The sequence below is a fragment of the Bactrocera oleae genome, chromosome 2, assembly GCF_042242935.1.
Source record: "Bactrocera oleae isolate idBacOlea1 chromosome 2, idBacOlea1, whole genome shotgun sequence".
Lineage (NCBI taxonomy): Eukaryota > Metazoa > Arthropoda > Insecta > Diptera > Tephritidae > Bactrocera > Bactrocera oleae.
This window is the reverse complement of record NC_091536.1, coordinates 67881631-67895365: the sequence shown is the minus strand read 5'-3', so window position 1 is coordinate 67895365 and position 13735 is coordinate 67881631. Positions and strand designations below refer to the sequence as shown.

The window sequence follows — 13735 nt, the reverse complement described above, 5'->3', positions numbered from 1 at the left end:
GAGGACGAGAGATATATTTCACAGCTGTCATATAAACGGTCCGTGTGGAAAGAAAATAAACCGCACTATAAGTATGGGATCGAAGTTTTAGAAGCGCGCTATAGCCGGTGTATCGCCTTTGAATTTGAAAAAAAATGTATTCTTCTTTAAAACAATATGAACTTTTCAACCCGCATCTTATATACATATATATGTACGTAGGAATTTTTATAGGCTTATTATAGTCCCAGGAGTGTTTAACAGTTCTATGCCAAATGGTCAGTTTTGCATATAAACAAAATGTGAACTTCTGTTCGAAAATCTCGTTACTGATAACTAGATAAACATATATGCATTATACTTATACTGTATACTGCCATATTTACATACAAGTACATATATGCTATACGTTGTGGAATGAGCTAAAGGCGCATGTCATCGCACAAAGGCTGAGTCAGTCGCCTTAAATGAGTTCATAAAGTGCCAAACATAATGCGCCTCCACTCATAATTTGACAGCTAACAAGGAATCAACATTTTATTATAATAGCAAAGCATTACAATATAGTTTAATGGGGAATGTAGACATAGTGATAATGGTGAAAATTGTAAATAATGCTAAAGAATATACAACAAAGCAAACGAAAGATGCATATATGCTGCAAATTAACGCACAATGGTTATAGCATATACATACAAGTACATATATGGAAGATACATTTGTGGTTGTTTTGCAAAAAACAAAATAAAATTATTTGACTTTAGTGTGCTTCATCTTAAGTGTCTTTTATTCTTAAGAAATCAGTTCAAATTAAATATTTTCTAATAATTTTTGGAGATTTGCAGAGTTATTTAGTTGAAAATTGTTAGCATCATGGAAATGGAGCAGCTTATAAAGATTAAAATAAAAAAATATAACTTTATATATGTAGGTATGATATTATAAAAGTATTTTTTAATCAAATTTCTTTCGTCGCAAATCTTTCTCAATAAAATTCCATATTTTGAAAGCAGAGTAATTTGAGGAAATTGTGACGCGTTTCACAACCACAAGTTTCACGAACCACGAATTTGTTACCAGCTGCTTACAAACATCATAAAACGAACGAAAATTATATTTTCAAAGACCCTTCCTTTTGACCGATAACAACTAGGCATACGTCACAAATAGGGGGAGAAGTCATTTGAGGAAGGTAACAAACTCAGTTAATTGAAAAATATATTCTGATTTTTTATCAAACGATGCTAAAGATAGTGAAAGGAGCGCCAAAATAAATAAATTATGCTGACTCAAACTTTGGAGAGTTGCGAATCGATCAATAAATCAGTGTAAATACAAACAGCTGTCATAATCAAATGGAGATAGAATAGAAAGCGGATATATAATTTTTATTTAACATTTTAAGCAAGGTTCAAATATGGCGGACAGAGGGGTGGGCGGATTAAAGATTAACAACTACTTAATATATATATAAAAAGCTCTATTGAAGAATTTCTTAAGGCTTCCACGTCATTTTTGAAGTGTAAGTCCTAGTGTTCTCAACAAAAAGGACATCATTTTATGTCAGGTAGTAACATTGTTTCTCAACTTGAGGAAACAGTATATTTTAAAACACTGTTAATTTGTGTAAACCAAAGCCAAACTATTTTCTAAAACGAACAGCATCTGGAGCGTCTCGGTTAAAAGTTAATATGCCTTGACTCTCATAAATGGGTCACTGAAATCAAAAAATCAAAATTAGATAGTTAGATAATCGCTTTGTGGAGGTAACAATGGGGGGGGGTGTTACGAAATTTAAACTTTTCATATTTTGGGAGCACTTTGAGGGGCAAAACGTGATTTTTGACAAAAAATAGTTTTAAATGTTATTGTAAAATGTAACTATCGAGCGTTACGTCGTAAATTATGCATAGAAGTAGTGTTTAAAATTTAAAACGACGGTGTAGTTGTTCGTGAGCTGTTTAAATTCATTTAAGACAAAAAAAAAATCTAAAAAAAATTAAAAACTTTATTCCCTGCTACCCTTAACGATATTCAACTTGAGAACTCTATTTTTTGAAATTGTGGGGAAATTATTGCATTGTAACCCTAAATATTCGGAGAAATATTGTGTCCATGTTTGTTCGGTCTATACCCTTATGTATTATGTATATCTTTCAACTACAGTAATTTACATTAAGACCTAAATAAGAGAGTTTTCTACTCTCCTTCAGCTACGAAAATGTGGCATTCGGTGTAGATTATAAACACAAATCAATACACATATATTCTTCAAAAGCATGCTAAAAGACGATGTAATATCAGCTGTGCACCAAATGACAGCAAAAAATTCGAAAACGCAGCGTAAAAAGCATGAAAGAGCGAGATAGCAAATCGATAACCAAAATTGCGCTAATTTATTAAGATACGGTGATCAATGATAAAAATAAAAACGCTGTCAATTGCATTGAAACAACAAACCGTAAACAGCAAATCAAAGTCAACAAAAAGCAAAAACAGAGAAAAGCATAAGAAGTAAAAAACAAAAATATGTACGTATATATATAAAAGGAAATAAACTGAAATAAAAGTAACAGAGCGATGTAGATAAAAAGGAGAAAACAAATTTAAAAACTAAAATATTTGTAAATAAAAACGAAACACACACACTCAAACAACCTATCAGTCAAACACATGCTTGCGATCAAGAGCGCACTTGAAAGCGGCGAGTAGCCGAACTCGGCGAGAATGAATAGTTCGCTGTAGAATGCCGAAATCAACAAGAAAACGCGATGCAAAAGGAAATGTGAAAAAGAATTTCGCATAAAAGTTTCACAGCAATTTTGTATGCAATTCAGTTGAGTTGCGATATTGTCGCGAATATAACGTTTGGTCAACAAGCAATTAGCCCAGCTAAACGAAGACACAAAAAGATTACAATATAAGAAAATACACTTAATAATTACAAATACTAAGGATCAAAATAAAATAAATTGCTGTGTCGAAATACCGTTAAAAAATTGGTATTTTAGAAACCAAAAAATTGTAAAAAGGTAGTGAAATTCGAAATAAAGGCAAGCAATCGAAAAAAAAATAATCAGAACGCTTGTGACCTTTTGTGTTTGTGTGTTTAAATATTTAAAAAAAAATTCCAAATTCAAATTTTTTAACCAACATTTTTAAACCTTTTTGTGCACGACCTTGTTTTATCTAACTAAAAACATCGATTTTGTTTTACCTGACAGGCGGCAATTTGCCTGTGTTGCAAACAGCCAGAAACACCTATAAAAACAAGCGAAACAGCGAGAGACAGCAACAGCAACAACAACATATTTAAATAGAAACAGAGTATTTTTAGAAAAGAAATCAAAAACACATTTGAATACGTCAAAATGTCGGCGAAAAATGTGAGTGACTTTCATTTCTACAGCTGCCAACATATAATCATGCACCCATTCACATAAAAAAAATTCTGCACATACACACATATAACGTAGATATGTAGCATGCTGTCTAACGGTTACCCATTGTTTCATCACCACTACATACACACTTAGAAATGGGAAATCCTTCTTGTCAACTTTGATCAATTAGCGCAAATTCGCCGCGATCGACGTCCAACAGCTGTCGATCAGCAAAGAACATGTGTTTCTTATTTAAAAATGATGAAAATTGCACTAAAGCATTAAAGCATATATCAATCTTGGTAAAAAATAAAAAAAAAATTATTTTTATGAAAATTAAATTTTGATCATGAGTGATAAATCGGTGGCATTTCAACAAGTTATTAAAGAGCGTGCACCAAAAGCATATTGTTTGATGCAACCAGAGATAAATACCAATTTATTGCTTTCATAACAAATTTCGAAAAGTATTTTTAGCCTGTAATTAGATCTGGTATTTTTTATTCGTACTTAAAGTTGGTGACCCTGTTTTCAAGAAAATATTTGTAAACTTTGTACATAAATTTAAATCATACTGAAATTTTTTTATCATTTTTTTTTTTTTTTGGGACTGAGTAAAAATACTTGATATTTATTTTAACCTGCAACTTTGGTTAGGTGGCGCTGTAATACAAGTTTGGAAATTATTTGGGAATTTTCGTTGAAAAATAGTGGTTTTTTGGTTGAGAAATCCATTTTGTGTCAGTTTGTATGGCAGCTATATTATATTGCTGTCCGATATCGGCGGTTCCGACAAATGAGAGATTTCGTGGCGATATCTCAAACACTGAGAGATTAGTTCGCGTACATATGGACGAACAGACAGACGAACATGGCTAAATCGACTGACCTCGTCCCGCTGATCATTTATACAGTAAACCCGCTTAAATGCCTCACGATAAATTTTACTATTTTAAGGTATTTAGACGCGTTGGACTTAAAAAAGCCGCTTAAATTCTTCCATGCGAGTACAAAGCCCAGCGGGGCTGTTGTATATATTTACTTTATAGAGTGTCCGAGGTTTTGTGGGTGTTACAAACATCGAGGCAAACTTAATATACCCTATTCAGGGTATAAATATGCTTTTGAAAAATTCTGAGTTTAACTATTTAATCACTTTTTACACGAATAAGTATCGATATTTTTGTAAAAATAAGAATTTAATAATTTTTTCAGTGGTAGAGACAATAATTTTAAGAATAATTAATAACGACTAAGCTGAAAGTAATATATTTCACGATAATGTAAAGTAAAATTTGTGTCAAAAACCATTAAAAATTTTCCTCAAATAATTTTTTTTAATAATTTTTCTTTTTTTGTTGTAATTTTTATTGCAATTAAATTATTTATATTTATTTATATAAACAAATATTTTACTTAAATAAATTATTAATTCCAAATATATATTAAAAAATTTGTATTTTAAATAAACAAATATTTATTATAAAAATTTGATTAGAAAAAATAATTATTTTATTTTTCATTAATGTTTTTTTTATTATTTTATTGTAGAAATAATCAAGATACCTTGGACCAGTAATATAATACATAAATCGAATTTCTTCTAACATATTTTAATAATTTCCCATAATTCTTGTTCGCTTCCGTACTATAAAATGTGCATATGAAATCTACGCTGCTCAACAGTTTCCTGCTCAATTAGCTGGCTAATAGCCCAGCAAACTGATTGTTTTACAAATTCATGCCGCACATAATTAATTAATCACTCGAAATCCGCGACGACCAAGAGGCGCGAATGATACTCACACATACATATAATATTCACACGCACACATGTATATGTATATGCACCCATGAATGCATGTTGATAAATGAAAATATCTTCTATTTATGCATTACTGCCTCGCATATAAATTATTAGGCGCATTATTGCAGAAATTTATTTGCATACATTGCAAGAAATCGAGAAAAAATATTAAAAAATTATGTGCAAGCCTTAAATGCAACGAAATACATATATACAAATTCATTTTGAGGAAAATACCTGACTGTTTAATTTATTTGCACCCTGCCATATTTCTCAAACGTTTCGCGGTTATTTATGACGTTTCGACATAGCCGTCTCAACCGAAGGACATTTGGTCAATTCAATAACACTCATTGCCGACAGAATATATGCAAGAGTATGTGTGTGTGTGTGTAGATTTGTATGCAATCGCTTATATGGCTACTTATGCGTTTTCCTCGGGCGAGCGTATTTTTAGAGCGTCAATAATGCATAATAAAATATATATTAAATGTGGATGTGTATGTGTAGGCTTATATACAATTGCATAATAATAAAAAATACATGTATCTTTATAATCTATTATAACGATTTGCATATTTAAATTTTGAGATTTTCAGAAAGGATTGGAAATTATGAGCGACAGCTTAACTTAAGATGCAAGAATGACGTCATAAAACAAGGCTTTTTTAATTTTTTTTTGTAGGTTTTTCTTAATATTCTTTTAACAATGCGATTATTTGTTTAACACAAAGGAATAAAATCATAAGTACAGACATAGTCGAAGAAATTTTGATTGTATTAATCGGTCGAAGCAATTGTTCAGATTGGGTCACTATAGCATATAGGTAGATGCTATACAAACTGAACGTTTAAAATCAAGTTCTTGTAAGAAATCTTTTGTATTTGTGAGGAGTATTATAGCTTCGGTGCAAACAAAATTAAGTTTTTTTTCTTATAAAATATTAATTTTTAATTTTTGTTATATTTTTTATTAAAAAAAAAATATTATTAATTTTGCATATTTTTCATTTTAATACTTATACTTTAGTTTTTTTTTCTTATTATTTATCTTAAAATATATGCTAAAATATTTGTTAAATATTTTTACTTTTTTTCGCGGAAACTAATCTAAAACTAATTTTGATATTATTTGATTTTAATTTTATTTATTTCATTTTATTTTTATTACATTTATTTTTTGTTATTCAATTTTATTTTGTTTTTTATTATTTTATTAATTTTTTATGTGTTTTATTGATTGTTATTTTATTGTATTTAATTAATTTAAAAAAGTTTTATACATTATTGTAAAATACTTATAACAAATTTTACCAAAACAAGAAAAAGCGTAAACTTCGGCTGCTATAATACCCTTCATAGCGGCACAAAATAGTTTAAAATGATCTTTATATTGGTTTTGATCGCTCCGTTTGTATGACAGCTGTGTGCTTTAGTTGACCGATATCAGCGGTTCCAACAATTGAGCAGCTTCTGGGTGAGAAAATCAAGATCTGCAATTTTAGATCGATATCTCCAAAACTTAGGGACAAGTTCGAGTATATACAGTTGCAAACCTAATATACCCTGTTCCGGGTATAAATATATATAATATATATTCTAAGTTTTTTTGTAAGATATGTATTATATTTTTCTTATAATAAATTATTAAAACATGAAATCTAAATGCAGAAATCTAGAATTATATGTGCTAAGCATAATTTGAAAGAACAAATTTACTGTTTCTTTTGTTAAGCTTCAAACCTGTGATTAATTAATCACCTAAACATGTTTTTCAAGCACAATTTGCCTTTAGTCCGTACAGCTGATCAGTAAAACCAAAAAATGCGAAAACATACACACCTGCAAACAAACAATTGAGCGGTGAACGCTGCTCATGATGATTAATTTTGCAATATGATCACATTTATTTATTCGCAAATGCGGCATGAAAAAATTAACAAAAAAAAAAAGTTTTAAAATTATTTTTATTATTTTTGTGTTTTATACCATATATTATGCGCACACATGCATATGTTTTTAAGTTGTATAAGATCATAAATACATTCATACTATTAGATATCAGTGCAATGAGTCAAACAACAAGTGCAAGGTTTCAGGTGAGTTAAATGAAAATGCCATATTTGGGCGAAAAACCTACTACTGCTACTGAACATATGGATGCAAACAGTAAAAGCAAAAATGAATGAAAGTAAAGCAATAAGAAATGACTATAAAGTGCTTTTGCGGCAAATACGGAGCGATATTGATTGACAAGGCACGCCGGCGCGACAACTGACACGCGCAGCGGTTGTGCCACAAGCGAAAGCAAAAAAAGAAAAGCATAGAAATATATTATAAATGCACACATATTTTTGCAACATCAATAGCATCGCATTGCAATGGCGCATTTTTGGTCCGCTGTACCGCAAATAAAGTGAATTTTGTACAAATTTCAGACAAGTTGGCAATCATGGCACCAAATTTGAATCGCACTTGTTTCATACGAGAAATGTGATTAATTTATTGTATTAGGTGCTAACATACTCACATATTTTTTTAGCGCTAATGATTTCATTTGACTTCTTTTAACTCATGTGTATGTATTTATGTATGTTTGTGTGTATTGAGTTTTACTTTGAATTTCAATGGAATGCGGCATATCAATAGCCGACGATGCAAGCCACGTTGTTGTTGTTTTTTTTTGTCGCGCTTAAGTCACTATGCCATAAAAATGGTCATTTTAATAAGAAAAAATCATTTACACTTGAGTCAGATTTTAAAATTGAGTCCATTAAAGGAATTAAGAGCTCATTCGCCCTACACTTTTAAAACATAGCAAATAAAATAAAAGCTTTATGCAGTTTTGCTGTGACCGCATCTTCTTAAAATACGAAAGTGATTTGATAAGTCAGTGAATTTTCAAATTATATTTTTCGGATATGTTAAAATTTTTATATCCCTACTTAGCAGGATTTCAAATTTTTTAACACAAAGCTCTAATAAAATCGAAATTAAAAATTTTAAACTAAAATTTAAGCTTCGGAGTTAATTTTTTAAATTTTTTAACCGATCTTTGGGATTAAAAATAAATTTGGTTTTTCAGGTAAAATTTTTTTTTTCAATCTCGTACTTAGGATTAAATTTTTTGTTTATATTTTCAATGCGATATTTGGAATTCAAATTAATTGTATTATAATTTCAAAATAAAACAAGTAAGGAAGGGCTAAGTTCGGATGTAACCGAACTTTTTATACTCTCGCAAAGTCAAATGGTATACTCGTTTGAGATTTCTTTGTGGATTGACTGATATTTTCGGTAAAAGGTCAACTATAGGCACTGGGGTCCACATATTTAGTACTTAGGGGCTTGAACAGTTTTGGTTCGATTTAGAAAATTTTTGGTCACAAGGTGGCATACTTTAAACGCATTATTCACGCAAAGTCTTACGCCGATATAATCATTGTTGCTTGATTTGCATAGTGGAAAGTGAAAGAATCAAGTGGTATTTAAAATGGTGTCATATGGAAAATAGGCGTGGTTGTAATCCGATTTCGCCCATTTTCGCACTATGATATAGAAACATGAAAAGAACGTTATGCACCGAATTTGGTTGAAATCGGTTAAGCAGACCTCAAGATATGGGTTTTCACCTAAAAGTGGGCTGTGCCACGCCCACTGTCTAATTTTGAACGCGGTTCCTATAAAGTCATCTTATACCATCTCAGAGATAAAATTTAATGTCTCTGGCGTGTTTAGTGCTTGATTTATCGCGCTTTTAGTAGTTTTTAACAGTACCGTTATATGGGGAGTGGGCGGAGTTGCCATCCGATTTCAACTATTTTCACACCGTCAATAGAAGTGCTAAAAACATTTGCAAATTTTGTTATTATAGCATTAGCGGTTTAGGAGATATGCACATTAAACCTATTAGAGGCGGGACCACGCCCACTTTTTAAAAAAAATTTTAACTGCAGATGCCCCTCCCTAATGTGATCCTGTGTACCAAATAACAGTCTTGTATCTTATTGCGGAGCTTAGTTATGGCAAGTTATTTGTTTTTGATTAATGGCGTTTTGTGGGCGTGGCAGTGGTCCGATTACGCCCATCTGCAATACCAACCGTCTCACGGTACCATGAAACATGTCTACCAAGTTTCATAAAGATATCTCAATTTTTACTCAAGTTAGAGCTTGCACGGACGGACGGATAGACGGACAGACGGACGGACAGACGGACGGACGGACAGACAGTCACCCGGATTTCAACTCGTCTCTTCATCCTGATCATTTATATATATATAACCCTATATCTAACTCGATTAATTTTAGGTGATACAAACAACCGTTAGGTGAACAAAACTATTATACTCTGTAGCAACAGGTTGCGAGAGTATAACAAATTTAATTAAAATACTAATTCAATAATATTTTAATGCATCGTCTTTGCGACGGCCCTCTTATGAAGAAATACATATATATCTACTATCTACAAACACAAATATATGAACAACAGCTTTGAGTAATCATTCAAGCGATGATGTCAAATTTGTATAACCATTTTTCTTTTATTTCGGTTTAATTATTACACAAGGCAAATCTTTTTACTTCATTTTTATTACGAATTTCTTTATCACCTATTGTTTTGTTAGAAACATTTTTTGGGGTAATAATGACTCATTTACATAAGCAAAGAAAGAGGGTTTTGTTTAAATTGTTTGTTTATCGAGTGTTTTCATTTCATTTTCAATAAACATATCGACGGTTTTATGAGGAAAAAATTATATACATATGTTGTTTATATGTATGTATGTAGATGTATATACACTTATATATAGGCAGATAGGAGTGATGATACAGTGAAAATTTCGCTGTTAAAGATATGGCAAATTATTTGGCTTATTGTTAAACACATTTTATTTTTATTACCTATCCCTAATCCTTACTTTAAATACGTTATTTTAACAAAAGGTTTTAAGAATATATAGAAATTTGATAATCACACAATCAGTTGTGAAAACTAATTCTCCAAATACAATCTTCATTGAGCTATTAAGAGAATTTGAGGAATTTAATCGCTATTTGCGTTTTTAAATTTACAATACAACGACACCATTAACTATATATAAAAAATAAACAAAAATAAATTTAATTGACATACAAAATTGTAAAAGTTCCAATACAATCCCTTGAAGGAGAAAGAGTTATTTAGTGCAAAAGCGAAATATAATCAAAAGAGATGGCAGAAATCTAAATGTTTGGTTAAAGTTCTACCATGAACCACAAGCCTGGCAATCAAATTGTGATCTAAACTCACTTCTATTAACGGAAAAATTTAATCGTTTGGTTGTAATGCAATGAAATTCGATCCAAGGTGAAGTTATCAGCCATTGAGTAGTATATGATAGACAAATATTATATATATAAGCTAAATGAATTAAATTTTTTTATAGCTTAAGCTAACTGATCTGTATGAAAGTTGTATAAGGTACTGAAATAACGAGAGTTGAGTTCGCTCAAGGAAGTTCCTTTAATGAATGTTATTATTGAGTTATTTAACGAATAGTTTGAATAAATCCCAACATTCAGTTCCTTATTTAGGAGTTATCTAGTGAAATATGTAAAAAAAATAGCAGAGTTGTAATCAAAAATTCCGTTCATCAACAATATAAACCGGTTCAACCTGTACTAAAGGAAATAAGTACTTTTCCCGACTAATTCACTGTTCCGAATTTAAATCATTCAAAGAGTTAAGCAGATGCTCCAAAGAAGAAATATAATTCGTGAATTGGTGAACTTGCTGAGTTTTACGTCTCATAGTTTAGAAATTAATGATCAGAATAATAATAATATTTCAATTAAATAATAATAAAAAAATGCTAATCCCAAGTTTTTAAATAAAAAATAAAAATTTGAAATATAGCATCAAACAAAATTACTCGAAAAATTCTAAAATATTTAAATTTGCTTGCTGTTATGAATAACTTTGAATCTCAACACACAAACATCAATATCTACTTAAGTAGGGGTTTTAGTATCAGGTCATTTCATTTATTGTTTACAGTTAATTTTTTAAAGTTAATTTTCATCGAATTGTTTCAATATTTGCTATAATTATTATTACAATAAAGTAGACAAACAGCCCTTTAATTTCATACTACACCTTAAGAATTATTTATGAATTTACAACGTTCTTCTGCCATAGCTTTATGTCAAAGAAACATTTTTTGAAGCCTACCTTTAGGCTTAACTGAATTTCTCGCTTTAAACAAAATATAGGTGACTAATGTTTTTGTGAGTAATTCATGTGTGCTATGATGAGGGAAGTGTATATATTTGTGTGCATATCAGTTATACTTATGCAATAAATTAATTCGGAAATATGCCTACATACTTCTTAGAAAGAAAGAGTAACGCAGCAAACGGAAATAACGATGATGATGAGTGCAATTGTAAGTTAAAACTTAAAGAAGTTATTTATGATAGCGAATGTTGAGTCGACAAATGAAGTGAAAATATTTATGAACTTAGTAAACGATAATAAATTCAATCAAAGTGATAATGAAACAGTGAGAAATCAGATGAAATATCTGTATATATGTACATACATATGTATATAGTAAATATTTAGATATGTATGTATGGTACTAATATGCTATGTTCAGATAGAAGTGTTTATTGTGATAAGCAAATATATAGTTTTCGAAAGTGATCATAAATAAAACGCAATGCTACTTAAACAAACAAACAAACAAACGAAAAAAAACGAAATAAAAAAATAAAAAAGTAAAAACGTAAAAAAATGAAAAACACCACAAACATTCCAATATGCCACACAAATCAAAGCGAAAACACGCGCCGTTTGATACGCCAAATAGAAACTCAAATTGATAGAGAGCGCCAATCACGCACCACGCCACTCACGCACACTTCAACAGCAAGCATACAAACATACACACACGTGTGTTGAAGTCAGCGTCAATTTCAACCTCGTCACACTCAACGTCATTGACGGCTCGACTTTCGGTGACGACAACAAAAATTTGCGCGAACACGATTTAAGACGCATACACCAGGCGCTCTCATTTTAAACAGATTGGAGAGCGCAATAACAAAAACCACAGTAACAAAAAAACAAAATAAATTTGACTATTGCAGTGCAGTCAACCATTTCACTTGCATGGAAGATACAATTTAACATAGTATTAAATAACAATAACATTACAAACACAGACGCAAAAACCGACACACACACACGCACCAAACATCCAGACAGTTGTAATAAACAAGCAATTGGGCAGGGAAAAAGTGCGATTAGCATGAGGTAGGCGCATTCCTATCTGTTGAATAGCATTTTCAATTAGCTTGGATGCCTCTTTCACATGAGCTCATCACTCGCCACTCACGTCACTCAGAGAGGGAACGAGAGCGTGAGGGAGAGTCAGCAAATAGAGAATTTAATTAGAGTTGTCTTCCTGATCAGCAGCAATATCACGTAACATAAAGAGAAATGTTGGTAACAGTGCTACACTGAAAAATAAAAATACAATTTTAAGGAAATGAAGAGTACACATTGTGAATCAATTTGGGAATAATTTGAATACTAGTGAAAATATTGTCGACCCTGCAAAACTTTAAAATTTGTTTCCTTTACTTTAACATACATATATGTATGTATATCGCTTTCTGGAGTGTTACTAAAAGAAATATTTTAATGCATTCGTTTCATATGAAAATTTGGTTGACACAATTAGATATGTATATACACTCTTGAGATATTTTTAATATGAAAAAAAGTTGTCTAGCAAAATACAGTTATTTTTCAATAAATATTGGGGTAACTCCGCAATAGAGCACCAATGTTCTAACGACATTTTCTACTTGTAAAAAAGATATTCCCATTTAATATTCTCCAAAACTAAAGTCTGCATTCCACATATTATTCTCATACATAATAATTACTATATTATCGTCGATTTCTTTGGGTCTTGCTATGCCTTATACATACATATATGTATAACGAATTTCAATTGAATTGATCTTAGCACGAAACTTAGCATTGACTTGATATATGTTAGGTTTAAAGGTACAACAGAGGCTCCATACCAATAACTCTATGATTCTTCACGCAGAATGTGGAAGTCTGTGAACCGTTCTGCCCAACATATTCCTCTTTAAACTATATACATCCTACGAGCATATTTTGTTTTTGCACAAAACTACCACCACAGATCCAAAAAAAGCGCCTGTGGAAGAAAATCCATTTTGCCAAGCATTGGCGTCTACAAGTGAATGACAAAAGAAAAATTATCAGTTGCCACCATATTATATTTTATATATCCTATAGTACACTGTACTATGCTATAGTAGAAATATTTACTTTGTGACCGATCGCAGCTTCTCAGGATAATACCTCAGCTGGGTGATCTTCGAGAAAAATTCTCACAAAACAATGCTCCCAATGAAATTTCGGCAAAATATCGAACGTATAATTTGTGCATACCTTGGCCTTAATCTGTTAGTTTATTCTATGTTTGACCCAAGGCTGACTGAGTAGGGTGGAAAGAAGGACAAAACTCCAAAACGCA

General features: G+C 31.0%; 1 protein-coding gene across 2 annotated transcripts in view; it reads left to right on the top strand.

Annotated features, from left to right (window-relative positions):
• Nucleotides 1–2830: 2830 nt before the first annotated feature.
• Nucleotides 2831–13735, top strand: part of cher (filamin protein cher) — a 93614-nt gene continuing 82709 nt past the window's right edge. The window contains exons 1-2 of one of the 2 annotated variants that reach the window (XM_036368356.2): nucleotides 2831–3011; nucleotides 3204–3365. In XM_036368356.2, the coding sequence (XP_036224249.2) occupies nucleotides 3351–3365 (15 nt within the window). In that variant the 5' untranslated portion in view covers nucleotides 2831–3011; nucleotides 3204–3350. Of the gene's footprint in view, nucleotides 3012–3079; nucleotides 3366–13735 lie in introns of those variants that run through there. The other variant, XM_070105548.1, reaches the window with a different exon arrangement.